At 42.6% G+C, this 20,007-nt stretch overlaps 1 protein-coding gene across 2 annotated transcripts in view; it reads right to left on the reverse strand.

Moving 5' to 3' along the window:
* The window catches only part of ITGB1BP2 (integrin subunit beta 1 binding protein 2), a 69,508-nt gene extending 50,359 nt beyond the window's left edge, over positions 1-19,149 (reverse strand). For both annotated transcript variants that reach the window (XM_029607223.1, XM_029607224.1), the window contains exons 1-3: positions 18,924-19,149; positions 4,356-4,405; positions 4,104-4,160 (exon numbers count right to left, since the gene is read on the reverse strand). In XM_029607223.1, coding sequence (XP_029463083.1) covers positions 4,104-4,160; positions 4,356-4,405; positions 18,924-19,056 — 240 coding nt within the window. In that variant the 5' untranslated portion in view covers positions 19,057-19,149. The remainder of the gene's footprint in view (positions 1-4,103; positions 4,161-4,355; positions 4,406-18,923) is intronic.
* Between the last annotated feature and the right edge of the window lie 858 nt (positions 19,150-20,007).

Here is a 20,007-nt window from a genome sequence, read left to right on the forward strand (position 1 = left end):
CAATGGATCTAAAAGCAATGTATATTAGCCTACACATAATATTAATTAATCCTTTACCAAATTGTTATCCAGAGCCAGAAACTCAAAACTAATGGGTTTCCTACTACATAAATCCTTTAGCAAAGTATTAGTAAGCAGCCCCTTTAATTGAAAGTAATAAAATATTGGTAGAAGCGAGATTTATCACTCCTTTTTAATTGTTGAACAGACAAAAACTGACCATCTTCCACAATTAGTCTTCCCCAACATATACATTTGCATTCCAAACAGAGAAGTTCCTTCTCCCAGAGTTATCTGGAAAGCCTGGATTCCCCGATAAAGGTGTCAGTGGAGCCGGGACAGATGAGAATCCTTCATTCCTTATTTCAAGTACCTAAAATGGGCTCTATAAAGAGATGTTGAGAACAATCATCCATGTGCTAATAGCTTTATGAACCCATCTAAATGGGAAACTCTTCTGTCTTCACTTTCTGCTTGTCCTGTCCCTCTCTGATGTTGCTCACTCTCCCTTTGGGGTTATGGCAGCAAACTGCTAAAAAGCAATTATGGAAATAGGCTTCCAGGCCAGGGACTTAAGGTGCTGAGAGAAGTGGGGATAATTACTTGCCAAAAGTAAACAGAAAACTTTGATGTCCTCAAACTCTTTCAGGACTAAACCCGAAGGCAGCATTGTTTTCCTGTTCAAGTTAGTTTACTTTATTACTTCATCTATAAAAAGACTGAGGTGAGATACAATAAAATTCATAAAAACAAGGAGCAAAAGAAAGACAAAAATGAAGAAAAACAAAAAGACAATGACAAGGCACAAAAACACACTATATAGGAACTGACTAATATTTCACTAAAAGCTAACCTGGTAGAAAGCAACAAAAAATGTACAGGTCCATCACCCTGACACACTACTTGTGTCACCGAGGAGTAAAGTTAGACTCCTTAAGGCTCAGAGGATCATGGACTGGCAGCGAATGCAACATCTCCAAGCCATCCGACTTCTGCACTTTTAAGGGCTGACTTGGGTAAAACACGACCCTCCTGCTAGGGGTAGGGTGGGGTCTAAAACAAATGTGAGGGAGCACAAGCCTCCCTGAGGTCCACCCACATCTAATCCCCGGTCCATAGTATGGGAAATAAAGTTCCCGAAATAGAAGCAGTCACGGAAGAGGTTGACTTGGATATAGTGTTGGTCATACAGACATGGTGCACAGATAACCATGACTGGGATATAGTAACACCAGGCTATAATGTACTAGGGAAGGACAGGGAGATAAAAAGAAAGGGAGGAGAGTGATGATGCATGTATAAGAAAAAAATAAATATTAAAGCAACAGAACTGCAAGGCTTACAAGGTAAGGAGGTGGTACAATGGGTTAATCTGTAAAGAAGTCATGAACATCCATTTATACTGGTGTGACTGAGAGATAGACCTCTGCTGCAGATAGAAGAAAAGTATAGATATTTTATTGAAAATTGTTATGAAAGGGGAGGTTCTATTAATGGGTGATTTCAATCTGCTGGATATTGACTGGGACATCCTGGCAGCCGTGTCATCAAAAACAGAGAGATCCTGCAGGAAGAACTGTTCCAGCAACTGATAATAGAATTGGCATGTGAAGGACAATACTGGACCTTACATATGAGGGGAGAATATCTGATGTTAGATTGGGGATCACCTGGGATGCAGTGATCACAGGACAGTGTGGTTCAATATTAGAACACAAGAAGTAATGGTTCATTCAAAGGTGAGGGGTCTGGACCTCAGGAAAACTGTGTTAAGATGGAGGAATACTTCAAAGAGGTATTAACTGGTTGAGATTAGCTAAAAAAAGTAGAAGGCCAATGGGCAACACTAAGGAAATATCGTAAGAGCAGCATTTAAGCACCTCTAAAGAACAAATGCACTGGAGGCATTGCTAAGGGTGAAAGGATGTAGACTGAGGAGTAATCCAAGGAAATACTACTTTACAGAGAGGGTGGTGGATGTATAGAACAGCCTCTCTGGGAAAGTGGTGGAGACAAGGACAAGATCAAAATTCAAGAAAACATGGGACAAGCACAGAGGATCTTTGAAGGAGAGGGAGGGACTGTAAATCTGAGCAGGAAATATGGATGGGAAGACTGAATGGGTTGTATGATTGTATCTGCTGTCATGTGTTAGGATTTTGTTTTGAAGCAAAAGGTACAAAGGCTATTTGACACAACCGACTGGTGTGGGAGCTGCTGGTGACTGAATCCCAAAATGGATCGCACACAATACTTATTCACAGCCTACAATGAGTGGGGATATTTCCATATTTTCTTCATTGTTTCTGATAGGGGAAGATAGGTGGGCTCTGGCATCAACTCCTTCTTTGGTGCATCCAGCACTTCAGGAGATGAAACTATTCAATCTGGTTTCTATTGCACTTGGAGGTGGACCCTTGTCCTGGAGCAGTGGAGAACGGCTCCCTGGTAGGGACCAGGAAGCACCTGCCCCCTTGGGGACAGAGCACTGAATAAGGGGTAAAGCTAGCGCGTCGAAAACGCCCGTCCAAATTCCGGCTAACAGTGCGCTCCATCGGAGTGCACTGTTAGCCGGAATCCATCGGAGCGCACTGTACTATATCGGCCTGAAACTAATTTTTACCGCATTATATATGTATGAATGAATAATGTTTGTTTTAATTATGTATGTTTTATTGTAAACCGCCTAGGCGGCCAGACCCTGACCATTTCGCAGTATATAAAAGCCTTTAAAATAAATAAATAAATGGCAGCCGAGGTCAGAATCCGAGGATCAGTCCAAGGAGTAGTCAACAAGGCAGGAGTCAGTTTACGGAGGTCAGACAAGGTCACAAGGCAGGCAGACGTCAGGATCCAGGCAGTGGACGGAATGGTCAAGGAGCAGGCCGAGGTCAGTACCAAAAAGACAGTTTGAGGGTACTACCTGGGGAGACAGGACAGACAGATGTTGGAACAGCAGGACGCTGGACAAGGCTGGAACAGTAGGACGCTGGAACAAGGCTGGAACAAGACTGTGAGCACAGAGGCAAACTAGTACACATGCAGTGCCGACCCAATTGCCAAGGCAAGGAAGTGCAGGCAGGGACTTCCTTATATTGAACATTCAATCAGGGCGCGCCGCGGAGCTAGGACCCGCCCCTGGCCCTACAAGAGTCCAGGCGGTCTGAGTAGGCGTAGGGGCGTGTCCAACACCACTGGAGACGCCGAACTCTGGCGTGAGGCCTGGTGCGCAGTGGAAGGCCCAGCGACCGCCGCCGTGGGACACCGAGGCCTGGAAGAGCTCGCGGCTGCCGCTTGGGAGGCCAACCAGTGACCTGCAGAGGAGCTAGCGAGGTGAGCAGGCCTGTGCGTGGTCTGGGTGCGGACAGGGCGCGTAACAGTTTCTCCTTAAACCTCTAAATCAGATTGAATAGTTTGGCCCTTAGTTATTTTTGGAGAAATGTTCAAACTGTCAACAGTGGAACAAAGATTTTATACCCACAGTATCTGCACCATTTCAAAGGGAATGTATAGGCATAGTTTTGCTTTTAAATTTGTTGCAAGTACAAAGCATACATAGTCACTTGCATCTGCTTTTTTGCAGGTAGAATTTTGCTAGAAAAATATGTGCAAGTGTATGAAAATGTGATCTATGCATGTACCTTTCTTCCCCCAACTTAAATACGAACACAGGAACACTTTCTCTCAGTATGGCTATTATGTGTATTGTGGAGCAATGAGCAAACTTTTAGCTGCGCTGAAGCAGCGAAATTTTCAGACAGCCAGGTACCATGATTAAAATACTTTTTACATGGATAAATCATTTTAAAAGTTGATCTTTTAGTGCACCGGTAGGTGGTAGATAACTCAGCAGCAAGAGCAGAAGAATTAAACAAAAAGAGAGGTTAGGTGCCATTTACAAAAAGTTATCAAGCAGTTCAAAATCAACATGCAGAGAGTTATCCTAAATTCCTATCCCTTTCTGCTGCCTGTGAAAGGTCACGCACCACGCGTGAATAAGAATAACATAGCCGTGCTTGTAGTGTCGAGCCAGGAGAAAAAGGATGGTTGCACACACAAAAGGCACGGACAGTAACAAAAAATAGATATGTAGCCATCTGTACCTTTATGGTCAGGAATTCAGAGAAGTCTGTGGTTCGTTTACGGCAACATGACCAGCCCTTCAGACAAGTAAAAGAGAAGGAGAGAAGGGAGAGAAGAAAGATACAGGAGGTGAGGAGATTCATTTTTATTGTGTCTTCACGTTGAAGATATTTGAGGACATCAGAAATATCTTCACGTTGAAGATATTTGAGGACATCAGTAAATCTTGTTGAAAATAAGATTCATCAGTTTCTTATTTTTCGATTTCTCACCTTCAAGGCATCGTGGAATATAGGGACCCCAGGGTGATAAAGACAGGACTCTATGAGCAGAAAAAAAAGAAAACCAAGTCAAACCATGAGATTAGAAAAAGAACATCTACCATATTGTCTATCGAAGTTCACCATGGGCTGTATCTCGCCACACAGCTCCCCTTCCTATTGTTATATGGTACAGGGTCACTATGAGCTGTGTTTCACCATTCAGCAAAATAAGAGCTGCAGTAAAGATGTATGTCAGAGCTTTTGTGTGCATGCAACTTTGTGTCTGTCCCACTGACTGGCTCTTCAGGTCCTAGTCTTCTAGCGAATGCCTCTGGTAGTGCTGATTCTGGTGATGGGATTGATCATTTGGGTTGGGAATGATGTGAAAGTTGTTAACCCTCAATCTTCTCAAAGGGACCTCACCAGTCACATTAGAGACATTGTGGAACGCTATCAAAGAACTGGAGAAATCTCTGGCAGTTAAAATAGACAGTATTTTATCTGGGAATAAAGATCTACAAGGGCAAACTGATTCACAAAAACTCTTCATTCATACTGATAAAACTGCTGTTTTGAGGAATAATGTGAGACGCCTTGAGAATTCTGAAAATCATGTTGGAAGGATGAATTTGTGTATTCTGAATTTTCCCAAAGCTGCTATGGTTTCCTCTCAGGATATGCTTAGGAGATTCTTACATTAGAGGAAAGAGGAATAGCCTAGTGGTTAGAGCAGTGGGCTATGAACCAGGAGACCAGGGTTCAAGTCCTGCTGTCATTCCTTGTGAGCTTGGGCAAGTTGCTTTATCCTCAATTGCCTCAGGTACAAAAATTTAGATTGTAAGCCCTCTGGGGATAAAGAAATATCTACAGTACCTGAATGTAAACTGATGTGATATCCTGATTGAGATCAAATGTTGGTATATACAAATAATAAATTAAAATATTAAACACTTCTTCTGAATTAATCCTCCCAGTTGTAAAGGTCTTTTACCTTTCTACCATGCAATTAGTACCCCTGACAGGGTTGTACCATTTTTTTTTGGGGGGGGGGGGGGGGGGTTTGTTTGTTTTTTTTTAATTCTGAGGATCCTTCTGAGCTCTCTCAGGAGACCTGGATGTCTAGAGCTACCCTCTTGATTTCTTTTTCTTCAGAAGCTGATAAGGTGTGGACAATAAAACTTAAAAATAATTTCTCTTTTGTTCTTGGTGATTGGATTTCTTTATTTCCAAATGTTACCAGGGAGACTCAATTGCAATATGAATTATCTTAATGAAAAAACAGAGAGCAATTGCTCTAGGAGCATCTTTTTTCCTTCAATAAGTGTCAGAGTAGTCTTGAGGGTACTAAATATATCTTTCTTGATTATGACCAATTAGCAGGCTTCCTCTGGAACAGGGAACAGTTAGCTGAGGTTAGTTAAATACATCATTTCAGTACTTATATGTTAGATACCTGTATTGTAATTCTTTTCCTAGTCATTTTGTATTGTTACAATCTTTTCTTCTCATAGTCGATTGTAATTACATATACTTGCTATAAATCAAGGTTTCTTGATGTCTTTGTATTTTTATAAAATCTATAAATAAAGTGGAAAAAACGAGGTGCACTCAGCAAAGTGTACAAGGCCCATGCATGAGTATCAGGTGCCCTGCATTAAACATACAGCCTAGAGCCAGCTCCAACCTCCTCCCCCTGGTCCACCCCATGCACAATTAAAAATTATGCATTTGTATAATACATTTTACATGAAAAAGGACATTCAAAATACAGCTTTCTGAGGTAAAAATATCGCTTACAACATGTATATTATATTTACAAGCACTGCTGTATGCCAACCAGAAAACCCTGCTAAAATGCAAAAAAGGCACTTGGAGCTCATATTTATTTTATTTTATTTATTTAGAATTTTTATATACCGGCAATCATGAAAACATATCTTGCTGGTTTACATAAAACAGGGGTGCATTATATACATAAAAACTAGAACTGTGGTGACCGAAGGTACAGTTACATTTAACAAGGGTAGCCGAACTTGGAGAGGAAGAAATAGGAGAGAATAGAAATAGTTAAACAATATACAATTTAAGTATGGTATACAAAATAAATGTTATATACAAGAGGCGTGGTGTTTTAGGAGTCATTGGATTGTGTCAATGGGTTGTGTCCGGAAAAGCTTGCTTGAATAACCAAGTCTTAAGTTTATATATATAAATACTAATACTTAATACTAATATAGTATTAGGCCTATTGTAACATATCATAAATGTGTGCTTGGCATTCAGAAAGCCATGAGGAAACGGAACTACAATATAGTAAACTTCCCATACCAAAACAGCACTAACTGCGCTCATTTAAACAGCAAAAACCCTGACTTATGAAAACGCAATATTGCAAATATTACACTAAGCCCTAACACACCAAAACACCTCTTATTAAGAAAACAGAACAAGCCAAGCTGATATAACTCCTTATGCATTAACTGTACTTTAGCAGAATATCTCACCTAAATCACACATGCAAAACACAGACAGACCCTAAAGACAATTAAACTCTGGAATTTGTTGCCAGAGGATGTGGTTAGTGCAGTTAGCATAGCTGTGTTTAAAAAAAGATTGGATAAGTTCTTGGAAGAGAAGTCCATTACCTGCTATTAATTAAGTTGTCTTAGATAATAACCACCGCTATTACTAGCAACAGTAACATGGAATAGACTTAGTTTTTGGGTACTTGCCAGGTTCTTATGGCCTGGATTGGCCACTGTTGGAAACAGGATGCTGGGCTTGATGGACCCTTGGTCTGACCCAGTATGGCATGTTCTTATGTTCTTATGCTCTTATAAATAAAAATGTGGATATGAAAACTGAACTGGAAACTGCAACAAGCCAGACTCTGTACACAGTGCAACAATGGAAACAGAAACATTACCATTCCTCATAAAATATCAAACAATAAATCAAGAAATATAAAACATTAATAATAGTTAAACCATACTAATGAGAATATTATTTCAGAATAGCTGACAAATAGAACATCATCCAATAATTAAAAACTCATAAAATATTTTTTTAAAAGGGTTGTTACGGGAACCGGCCACGGAGGAGCCGCAACCAGCCCCCTTCACTCACCGGCACATCCCTCTCCAGCTCACCAGACCTGGAAGCCTCACAGCGGCCAGGAACCTCCGCAGGCTCACCATCCCACACTTCCTCCTCGCCGGTCCACCCTTGCTGACGCTGCGCACCAACCAGGCGCTGCTGGGATGCCCCATGCCAACCAGGTCGCTGCTGGGCTCCGCTCGGGCCACCAAGCTAACCCCTGGGCTCCCAGGCGTGCTTCACATGACCCCTTTTCAGGGTCACCCGTGGAAGGGCCCAGGACTCCTCCTCCCAGACCTCAGACTATTTAAGGCAAGGCCTGCTCTTCAGGCCTTGCCTTGGCTACTCCTGGCTCCTGCTTGTCTTTGGAAGCTTCGCTTTGTGTTCCTGATTCTTCTGACGCCGCCTGCCAAGATCCTTGCCTGCCTGACCATGAGATACACTGCCTGCGAAGACCCTTGCCAGCCTGATCTCGAGACTCGTCACCTGAGACCCCACGTACGTCCAGCCGGCCCCGGTACCCGAGGGCGCAACCTGAGGTGGCTGGTATTGGTGAAGCCTCAGTGGGGTCTCAAGCTTCTCCGGCCTCACTTGCCGACGGTGGGCACCCATGGGGCTCTTCCCCACTGGTGGAACCAACTCCCTGTTGGCCCAAGGATCCACGCTCCTAACAAGGGTCACATGATGCAGTTAAAAGACTAAGATGCATTTTTGGCCGCTCCGGGGAACTTTCCACCTCGCAATTATATTCAACAATATATACCCAAACAATACCCCTTAAACTACTCTATTTGTTGTGTGATGGCTTCCTGCTGATTTTTGAAATTTTGCAGCCTGTTTTCTGCCAGCATAATAGGGAAATCAGCGAAGAAAGGTAAAGAGTAAAACCGTTTTGCAGACTCTAAGATGGCAGACCTTTGCGAGGAAGGCCCTGCTTTGAGTTCTGGGGACATGCCATTTAGTGAATTGGTAACTTCAATAGTGGCAGGCCTGGATAAGAAGAGTGAAAGTCTCAAATTACTGATTTCACAAAACAACTTACTGGAACAAAACAGCAGTTGTCTGGTGCAGAGGATTAAGTAAGCCAGCTAGAATCGGAAATTATAGAAACATAAAAAATGATAGCAGAAAAGGACTCAATTGCCCATCTCATCTGCCCAGCTGTTATTATTTAGGAGAGTTGTGGGTGGATCCTTGGGCATGTGGCAGATGACCATGCCCTCGGGGAAGATCCCGAGAGGGACCACCGGTCAGGCTCAGAGTTAGGAGACAGACACACACTAGTTCTTTTATTAAACAGTATACTGAACCACCAGAGGTGGCAGTAGTGAGCTGGAATGCCTGGCTGGGCTGTAGTCCCTCAGATACTGGAACAGCAATCCCTGGAGGCTGAATGGTAGAGAACCTGAAATATAGTGAGTAGGCAGGGTATGCAGAGTTCATGGACAGAACCTGATGGTAACACTCACACAATGTCTCATAGAAGCCCAGGAGCTGGAATGAAGTAGGCCATCGAGGAGCGAGTACCTGGTTCCAGGGAAAGATCTGAGAGACCGATGGTAACTCACAGATATAGTAGGCAGCGATGACTTCCAGGCAGAAGTGAATTCCGAAGAAGTCCGGGAACGAGGGCCCTTGAGGAGCGAGTACCCCTGGTTAGTCCGAGGAGGCAGAGTAGCGTAGATAGAACGAATCCTTATCCATATCCTTACTAACTCGAGTTGTTAGCAATTCCAAGACCTTTAAATATATGAAGCGGATGACGTCATTTCAGGGGGACGCCCCTGAGGTTCGCTCCACTTCTGGTACTTGAGGCGGGGCTGCGCCGCGCACGTGCCCCTAGGCATCAGGTCAACATGGCGGATTGCAGTGTTGGGCCAGTCCAGGGACACCGGACGAGGACGGTGGAAAGACGCCGCGGCAGCCAGCCTTCCATCAACCCTGGAGGGAGTCGCTAATGCGGTAATGTGGGCGGTGTGGAGACGTTGGGCAGCGATGGTCGCAACACCAGCAAGCTCACATCTATATGATTCACAGACTGTTGGGGTCTGGGCCTTGTAGATTACTTGTTTGAGTTGTGTGATAGTTAATTGATTAAGGGTAGTATGTATCGCATCTGTAAGTCACCCCCTTTGATTATTTGTATACCTATACTTCCTCGTGCTATTTGATTTACACTGGTACGTCACCCTGTGTTTGCTTGTTTTCCCAGACTGCCCCTCCTTTTCCCCCCAGCCTATAAAGTTCATGTTTTAGTTTTCTGCTGTCAGATTTTTTAACAGTATGAAGGATCCTGCCTCTAATGTGCCTCATTTCACTTCTCTCGCCTCTAGGGATCTGTAGTGTTTATCCCATGCCCTTTTGAATTCCTTCACTGTCCTGGTCCTCACCACTTCCTCCGGTAGGGTGTTCAATGCATCCACCACCCTCTCCATGAAGAAATATTTCCTGACATTCAATCTGAAATGACCTCCCTGGAGCTTTATTTCGTGACCTCCAGTTCTCCTTATTTCTTTCCAACAGAAGAGGTTTGTTATTAAAATTTTGTCATTTATGTCTTTTAAATATCTGAAGGTCTGTATCATGTCTCCCCTGCTCCTCCTCTCTTTCAGGGTATACATATTTAGGTCCTTCAACCTCTCCTCATAAGACATTTTGTTACCTTTGAGATACGGTCTCCAAAACTATACACAGTATTCCAGGTGAGGCCTCACCAAGGACCTGTACCAGGGAATTATCTCCTTTTTCTTACTGGATACTGCTCTTTCTATGCAGCCCAGCATTTTCTGGCCTTGGCTATCACTTTGTCACTTTGATTTTTCATCTTCAGATCACTGGACACTATAACCCCTAGGTCTCTCTTTTGCTTCGTACACATCAGCCCTTCTCCCCCCAGCTTGTATAGCTCCTTTGGTTTACCGCTCCCCAGCTGCATGACTCTGCACTTCTTGGCATTAAACTTTAGATGCCATGTTTAGTTTCCTTAAATCTCTTTTCATTCTGTCCACACCTTTCGGAGTATCCACTCTGTTGCAGATCTTAGTGTCATTCGTGAATAGGCAGACTTTACCCTCTATTCCCTCAGCAATGTTGCTCACAAAGATATTAAATAATATCGGTCCTAACACTGAACCCTGCAGCACACCACTCATCACTATTCTTTCTTCTGAGTAACTTCCATTGACCATCACACGCTGTCTTATATCTGACAACCAGTTTGTAATCCACAGTACCATCTTGTTACTCAATCCTAAACTTCTCATTTTGTTTACGTGTCTTCTGTGCAGGACCATATCAAAAGCTTTATTAAAGTCCAATTAGATCACGTCTAGCGCTTTTCCCTGATCCAATTCCTTAGTCACCGAATCAAAGAAGTCGATCAGATTCGTCTGACACAACTTTCCCTTGGTGAATCCATGCTGTCTCAGATCAAGCAACCCTCCATATTGTAGATAGTTCGCTATCTTTTCAACAGCATTTCTATTAGTTTGCTTACCACCAAGGTGAGGCTAACTGGTCTATAATTTCCAGCCTCCTCCCTACTCCCAATCTAGTGTAGTGGTACCACCATCACACATCTCCAATTTCTAGGCACCATTCCCATATCTAGTGATCTATTGAACAGGATACATAGAGGACCTGCCAGCACATCCCTGAGTTCTTTCAGTATCCTGGGGTGAATCTTGTCTAGCCCCAAGGCTTTGTCTACTTTCATTTTACCTAACTCTTCCCATACATTCACCCCCATCTACAGTCTTTTTAACCAACAGAGGTCCTTCTCCTGAGTCTTCTATGGTGAACACTGAGCTGCCCTCTCTTTGTCCCCCTCTACACAGTGATCTGTGTCATCTTTAAGTTTCAGTATGCCTCTTTGGACTTTTCTCTTTTCACTGATGTATCTGAAAAATGTTTTGTTACCTTTTAACCTCTTTGGCAATTTTTTCCTCCACATGACTTTTTGCTTTCCTGTATCTCCAGGTACTTCCTCATTTTGACAAAGTCCGTATTCTTGAAATTCAGCACTCTGGTCTTTGAGTGATTTTTCCATGTTTTATTTGCGATATCAAACCATACTGATTTGTGATCACTGATGCCAAGATGAGCTCCCACCCGGATATTTGAGACATTGTTTTCATTTGTGAGCACTAAGTGAAGTATGACCTCGCCTCTCATGGGTTCCTTTACCATTTGCTTGAATAGGGCCCCTTGAAGGGCATCCACTAACAATCTATTCCTGTTAGAAACTGCAGAGAGGATTCCCCAGTCTACGACCAGCAGATTAAAATCTCCAACAATCAGCACTTCTCATTTTTTCCCACCTTTTGAATGTCTTCAATAAGATTTCTGTCTATTTCCTCTGTTTGATTGGAAAGTCTGTAAACCACTCCAGTAACAATGGATGTCCTGTCGTCTTTTTTCAGGACGGCCCATAGTGCTTCTTCTCTGCCCCATTTTCCTTGCAGTTAAGAAGCTTGGTGTTATGCTCAGGTTTGTGAACCCTTGGGCCGACGGGAGGATGAAATACCTTAGGAGGAAGATCCGTAGGTTCTCCCGTCGGGTGACAAGGCAGGAACAGAAGACGTGACCAGCTGACCCTCGGCACTGGAGACAGAGGCGACTGGAGGCGGATGAAGAGTTGTGACGTCTAAGAAAGGAAGTGTGTCTTCGCCACTGGAAGTCCGCGGTCCCCCCAGGAGGAGCCCGTAGGGACACGGACCGCTGGGACTTAGGTGGACCTTTGAGAGGTCAAGAAGTTCGGTGCAAGGGCTGACTGGAGTTTCACCCCTGGAAGCCCGTGGTCCCCCCGGGAGGAGCCCGTAGGGACCCGGGCCACTGGGACTTAGGCGGGCCCTTGGAGATGATGGTCAAGAAGAAGTCAGAGGTCAAGTGCCAGAGGGTCGTCGCTTACCAGTCCAAGGTCACACACCGAGGGATCACCACTTGCCAGTCTGAAGTCACACACCAGAGAATCACCGCTTGCCAATCCGAAGTCAATACCAGGAATCACCGCTAGCCAATCCGAAGTCAGGAACACCAAGACGAAACAGGAACAAGGATTCAAAGCACAAGAACTCACCGAAGCAAGCAGCCCTGACTAACCACGGACGTTGCCAAGTCAAGGAATGGTCAGAGGAAGTCTCCTTTTATACTTCCTCTGGCCCAATGGATTGGAATCAGCTGTAGACAATTAAAGGGACGAGGACCCTTTAATTCTGGTGAGGAGGCATGGCCTCGCGCCTAAGATGGCGGCGGCCATCTTGGATCTCGGGCCGCGGAGGAAAGCTGCTAGCTGCCGCGAGGGAGGAGCAGGGACGGCTCCTGACCCGGCAGCTAGCCCGGAGGCCCGCGCCAATGCGCGGGGCACCAGGCACATGAGGGTAGGGCAATCTGCCCCGATGCTGCTGCGGCGGCCGCCACGGAGCTCAAGTAGGGGGGCGCGACCCGGACAGCCGCGGGTGCGGAACACAACACTTGGATGTTGTTTCTGACATAAAGAGCTACTCCTCCTCCTTTTATGTCCTCTCTGTCCTTTCTTAACACTTTGTATCCCAAAATTGCCTTATCCCAATCGTGTGAATCTGTGAGCCTTGTCTCTGTAATACCTACAATGTCCAGTTTTGCCTCCACCATTATGGCTTGCATTTCTGGGATTTTTCTGCTCAGACTATGAGCATTTGTGCTCATAGCTTTCCAGCTGCTCTCATTTGTGTTAGTGTTCTTTGCGTATTTATTTTGTTGAGTTTTGATAACCGGTCTGCCTGTTGCTTTATGATTATGATTTGGAGTTGGGGGGTGGCTATACAGCTTGCCTTTGCCACTCCCATTGACTAGTTTAAATGGTTTTGTGGCATAGGATTTGAATTTGTCCCCCAGGATCTTTTTTTCCTGCCACTCACAAATGTAAACCGTCTTTGCCATATTCCATATATGGTCCCAGTCCCCAGTGAGTTCAAAATCCTGTTCCTGACACCAGACTTTGAGCCATGCATTAAATTTAGATATGTGTTTTCTGTATTGCATATGTTTAAGGCATCAAGGAGCGATAAGCTTGAAGATTTAGAAAATCACTCCAGATGGAGCAGTCTTCAATTTGTCGGCTTTCTAAAGTCATTGGCTGAAAGAGTTCTCTCGGATATTTTAGAGAGATGGCTCCCAAAGGCCAGGGCCAAGGCAAGAGTATTGGATACTCTGGGTGAACTTTCAATCATGCTTTCACTCCCCAACTTACCTATTGTTGATAGCCTCAACACAGCACTTCCTTCTACTTGCAACAGTGGCTCCAGTACACTCCTTTCATTGACACTATTGGCTCTGGCATAGCACCCCTATAAGCTTCTCTTTGGTAGGATTTTGCCGCCCCCTACATTTTGGCACACTAGACAACTGCCAAGTTTGGTAATGGAAGCACTAGCCCTGTCAAATGTGCTTTCTCTGCCTTGCAAGAATGGACCCTTAAGCTTGCAGAGTGCACATAGTCTTGGGGCATGAAATGTTGAGTCTCAGAGATCGTGTGTGGATATAGCAAAGGTGATCAACTTTGCCCATAAAGTTGAGATCTTGTGGACTTATTGCCAAATACTGGAGCTCCTATATGAAGGCCAGAAGATTTTACTATTTCAGGACTTTTCAGCAGCAATTTCGACAAGGAGGAAAATGTTTGTCCCAGTCTGTACCCAGTTAATAAAAAAGAACCTGTGTCTCACTTTAATGTAGCTTGCAAGACTTCATGTCATGTATCAGAGGAAACCTCATATCTTTGAGACTGTTGAGTCTGCTACAACATTTCTTCAAACATTGAACTCTTGATTCCTAAGGGAAGATAACAACATTTTACAAGTTCGGAATGGGTATAATGTGTTTTTACCTTCCATCCTGTGATGTTTGTTAAGAGGAGGATGTTTCTTTTCTCCTGGCCCTTATCTGTGAGGCTCATGTTATTCTATTTTTGGATGGACCTTCCATGGGATTTGCTCACTGGAAAGAAATATTCTAGCATGTTATATTCTTATTGATGATCTGGCTTTTTTTTTTCTCCCAGGACTCTTCCAATTGTGTTTTGAATGGGCATGGACTGAGGGGTTATTGCAGAATACCACTGCCAGGATAATTAAAGATGTCTCTAAAAAGTCATTATCTTTTTCATCTATTTATTTTGTACAATCCTTCATGGATTTTAAGATTTTCCCAAAAAGGACTTTTGCATTTTCCTTCCCCTAGAGAAATCTATCTGGAACGAACAAGACAATCCATTTTTGCATATCAAGCACCATTGATTTGGAATTCACTGCCTGTAACTATCCGGTTAAGAGAGTAACTTACTGAAAATGGTAAAATAGTTGCTCTTTATACAAGTTGTTTTTTTTAATTAATGACCAGATAGGTTTAGGCTCCATGTAGCGTTTTTATATAAGTTTTTAGTTGAATGACCTTTACATTATTTTAAGTTGTAATAGGATATTCTGATGATTTTAATGATTCTATCAATTATATTCTTGATTGATGGCCATTATTCATTTAGAAGAATTTTTATGGGTTGACTTAATACCTATTGTATGTAATGTTTTTATCTCTATGATTATGGAATGTTATATTATTTTATTGTTTACTATATTTTGTTCACCATTTTGAAGTAATATGAAAATCAGTATATCAAAATAAATATTACTAATACCAGATTGTCATAGATTTACTGGTGGGGTGGAGTTGTTTTTTTTTATTTCTTAAATACCAACATTTAATCTTAGATATCACATCAGTTTACATTCAGGTACTGTAGGTATTTCCCAATCCCCAGAGGGCTTATAATTTAAGTTTGTACCTGAGGTAATGTGACTTACCCAAGGTCACAAGGAGCAACAGCAGGACTCGAACCCTGGGCTCCTGGTTCGTAGCCCACTGCTCTAACACCTAGGCTATTATGCACAAACTTTCTCCTCTCTCTCTCTCATATATTTACACACACATGCTCTAACATATTCGCTCTCTCACAGGCTCCCTCCCTCACACACACAAACAGGCAGATACATATGCACATGTGTACATACACACATGCTCCTTTACATTTTCAGAAACACACACACACATTAGATCACTCATTCTCAAATACACAAGCGCGCGCACACACACACACACACACAGGTTCTCTCTTATTCTCAGAAACCCATGCACAAGCATACACAAGTTCCTTCTCATTCTGAGATACACACGTACGTGTATACACACACACACGTTCCCTCTCATTCTCGGTATATATATATATATGTATGGATATGAACGAGAATATGCTTTTGCTGTTGTATTCACCTAGAATATGACAACTGACAAGGATATGAATGCTGACCAAGAATTTTAAAACTGACTTTGTAAACCTTTGTGATCTTCTTTTGGAACGATGGTATATAAAACGCCACATACAGGCTTCCCCTCACTCTTCAAATACACATGCGTGCACACACAAGCTCCCTCTCATTTCCTGTGCACACACACACAGGAACACCCACTCCCCTCATACAGGCTTCCCTCTCCCTCCTCACTCACACACAGGCTCTCTTACCCTCTGCTTGCACACAGGCATCCTCACTTCCTCATACAGGTTCCCTATCAGCTCGGAAAAACACACACATGCCCTGGCTCCCTCTCATTTGTATAAAGGCTATCTATACCACTTTTAAACACACACAGGCTCTCTCTCGCTTACACACAAACACATAGGCTCCTTCTCACTTTCACACTCAAATACAAATACATAAGCTCCCTTGGTCTCACTCTGAGCCTGTCTCCTTCTGTGATGGGCAGGATGGGCTCTGCCCACAGCCTTCCCAGACATCTTGCCTTGGGCCGCTCTTCTCATCTTTGGCCATGGGCAGGATGAGCTCTACCCATGGCCTTCCCATTTTCACTGTGGCCCAGATCTCCTAATCTTTGGTCATGGGCAGAATGAGCTACGCTTGCAGCCTTCTATCCTTCATCCACAGGTGATGGACTGCGCCTGCAGCCCCTCTGCACAACTCTCTTTATCTTCAGCCATGGGAGGGATGAACTCCACCTGCAGCTCTTCTGGGCTCTCTTGTCATCTTCAGCCATTGCCCCACTGGGTCGTTCTGCTCATCTTCAGCTGCAAGCAGAATGGGCTCCATCCACATTCCCGCTGTGCCTCTTCCTTTTGTCTTCATTTACGGACTAAGTTGGGGCTCATACTAGGGATTTTTCTGCCCCGTTTGATACTCTAGCTGGCTGCCTAGTTTGCCTAATGGAAGTGCCAGCCCTGAGAGTGCATAGTTTTATCCACAGTTGTGCTCACATTTTTGTTTGCAAACTTTAATTCTGATGTAGGAGGGAGCTTTGTATACAACAATGTGCCTACATTTTAGCACCCTCTCATGAAAATCCCATGTTGCTAGCTAGCTTAACTCATGTTCTGATAATGTTGAAAACTGTATTCCTGTCATCTCTGAACTAAAGTTTCTGACACTAGTGTTAATGTGGGGCTGATCAGGAGTTCTGATGCTCTGAACCTGCACTCCAAATTTATTCACACAAAAGGTGATTATATGCCCAAAAATCATCCCTTCCTTCCCCGCCTCTCCATTAAAAATTAGTTAAATGCCCCTGCAGGATTACTCTCTTCTTCTCTCTTTCCTCAAAACATTGCCAGCTGTAGCTTTTTCCCAACATTGGGGATTCCCCCATCCAATTAAAGGATGTGGATGGGGATTCTCCTTTTCAGAGAAAGCTGCCTATAGAGGTTGATATATACATTCTAACTCTCCCATCTTATATTTTACACTTTAGCATTTGCATACAATAAAGTAAATGTTTTATCTCCGAATCAAAGCCTGTTTATTGTTAGCAGTTGATTCAGGTACTTTTGAAGCATTCATATTTGTTTGCTCTTCATTTAAATCCATATTTATTTAGTATTTATTTATTTAGTAACTTTTATATACCGACGAACGTTGGGAACATCTCGTCGGTTTACATATAACAGAACTGAGCAACAGGCTTTACAATTTTTGCGTAATTAGATAATTAAATAAGGAACATTCAGAGCATACAAATAACAGATTAGATTATATAAGTAAAATTATATATTAGCTACTTCCGATTTTACTACCTCCTCTTAATTGGGGAAATTCTGACTTCTCTTTCTTAATAGTATCCTTTGAAGATACTTAGCTCCTTGGTTTACTCTGTAACTAAGAACTTATAATTGAACTATTTCTTTTTAAATGTGAAGGTTTATTTTGCACTTATTTGTCCAAAGCACTAATTGGATCCTGTTATGCAAATTTTATCCCTGCCCCCTAATTGGGCAATAATCTATAAATGTAGATTTAAGACCAGGGTAAGTGGGTTGGATAAAAAAAAACAAAAAAAACCCAGCTTCATCACACACTAAAACAGCCAAATAGTGTGCTTTTAAAGCTTTATCACACTCTCAAGCAGCAAATAATATACTTCAAAACTCTATCATATTCCCAAACAGAAAAGAATATACTTTATAGCTGAAGTAAAATAGTTTTACAAGTTAGATAGATCCCAGTTTTTATTCAGTGGAAAGTCTAGCTCTCACCAACATCCTGCTTCAGCAATTCCCTCAAGACATAAAACCTCCATCTACACACATGAAAAATACATTAAAAGGCATCAAGCTTAAAACATAACCATAAAACACTGAAACAAAACAGACCTTATAGACTCAAGACATTCGTAAAACACCAATACTATCCATTTAAAAAATCACTTAAAAATGTAACACACAAACATAAGTCACATAAATATCATGTAGGATAAAATATAAAAAAGGTAAACCCAACCAAACTTACCCCCCAAACAAATATGATTTCTTTAAACTTCCTAAAACAGATTAGAAATTACCCCCCCCCCCACACCCTTCCAATGAGGCTTGCTGTTTATATATAACAAATGAGTTGCAAAAGCAGCTCTCCGGGTTTAAAAAGTTGTAAATTCTATAAGCATTGACGTGAATAAAGCATCGCCAGATATTATAGGACTTTGACAATGTTATGTAGTAATCAGCTATACCTCATCTATGCTAGGCCTCTTCAGACAGAAAGCGTTGAGACATTGTACAGACCTCTGTAATACTGCTGGCAGGCAGATTTTTCTTTATTCCATAAATATCTGCTTGGTAACCATCACAAAATGCATTTAGTTTGAGTGAATATCACTCCCGTTTAGACATTCTGGAACATATTTATTTTAAAAGCCATCATTGTATTGTATGGCAGCATGGTACAGTACAATTGTTAGGGTTTCTCAGCATAAAGATAACCAAGTTCTGAAGGCAGAAAGAACTTTTAAAACATTTTCCTTGGTCAGTAGATGTACTGTATGGTCAGTCAGGACGGACACTGAAGCACAGCAAATTTCTCAAACACACACTTTAGATTATGAATTAGTCACAAGCTCCTCACAAGTATTTGTGGGACAATCAGTCTCCACCCTCCAGATTCTTACCCTCTGAATTTTGTTCTTCGGTGAATGTCTTCCCACAGCCCTTGTTATAACAGAGGAGAGGCAAAGCTGGGCCAGAGTTACATGTCTTGGAGGTGGCAGGTCTTTGAGAGCAGATTTCGCCATCCATGGACATTCTGAAAGGAGTCTGTTGGAACTGGTTTTCCAGGAAGCGAGAGGGAGAGAAAGAGAGCTGGAAGGGGCATGGACACGAAGGAACTGAGCTATCTTTAGTGACAGAAAAAGAAAAGGAGGTCTGGAATGATAAATGCACTCCAAAGATGGACATGAATCTCAGCAGCTGGCAGACATGTCCATCAAACTTTCTGTAATAGGAAGGAACAAGAGTAAGCGGAGAGAGGGAGATGAAGAATGAAAGCAGCACAGGAGAATAGGGAGAGGAAGAAAGCACCCTGCTCATTTAGGCCCCAGTGTAAGAAAAAGGAGTAAAAATTGAGTTAATACTTGATGTGGTATGCTGATATGCAAATGCATTGGGAATAAAAAAAAAAGAGCGCTAACCCCCCCAAATATGTAGCTTACATAAACAAAAACCATGATTTATGCACAGTACAATTGAAAAGACACATTTAGGTCCATATTCAAAAAACATTTAGACAGATAACAGTTATCCATCTAAATGGATTACCCGGCTATATTCAGCCTTTAGCCAGCTAAATTCTAGCCAGTTAAAAAGTTAGGAGACTATAGTTTAGCCGGATAAGTTAGGGGTGGTCCAGGGACGTAACTGGGAGGAGTTGAGTTAGCTGGATAAGTTAACTGGCTAGCTCTAATATTCAGTTAGCCGGATGACTTAACCAGCTAAATCTGGTTGAGTCAAAGAGCTGTCCTAAAGTTAGCCGGCTAACTAATTAAGATAGCTGGATATAGTCCCATAGTGTGGCTGCACTGTTAAATATGCCTCCAAAGTTAGCCAGATACGTTTATCCGGCTAACTTTACAATCCAGACTGTGTCTGACTATAGACCTCCGTGTGCAATATTATTGTATATGCAACTGTCTAGTATTATGTAAGCTCTTTGGGGAAGGCACTTATAACAGCACTTGCTGTACATAAAACTATTTA

Source organism: Rhinatrema bivittatum, chromosome 6 (assembly GCF_901001135.1).
Source record: "Rhinatrema bivittatum chromosome 6, aRhiBiv1.1, whole genome shotgun sequence".
NCBI lineage: Eukaryota > Metazoa > Chordata > Amphibia > Gymnophiona > Rhinatrematidae > Rhinatrema > Rhinatrema bivittatum.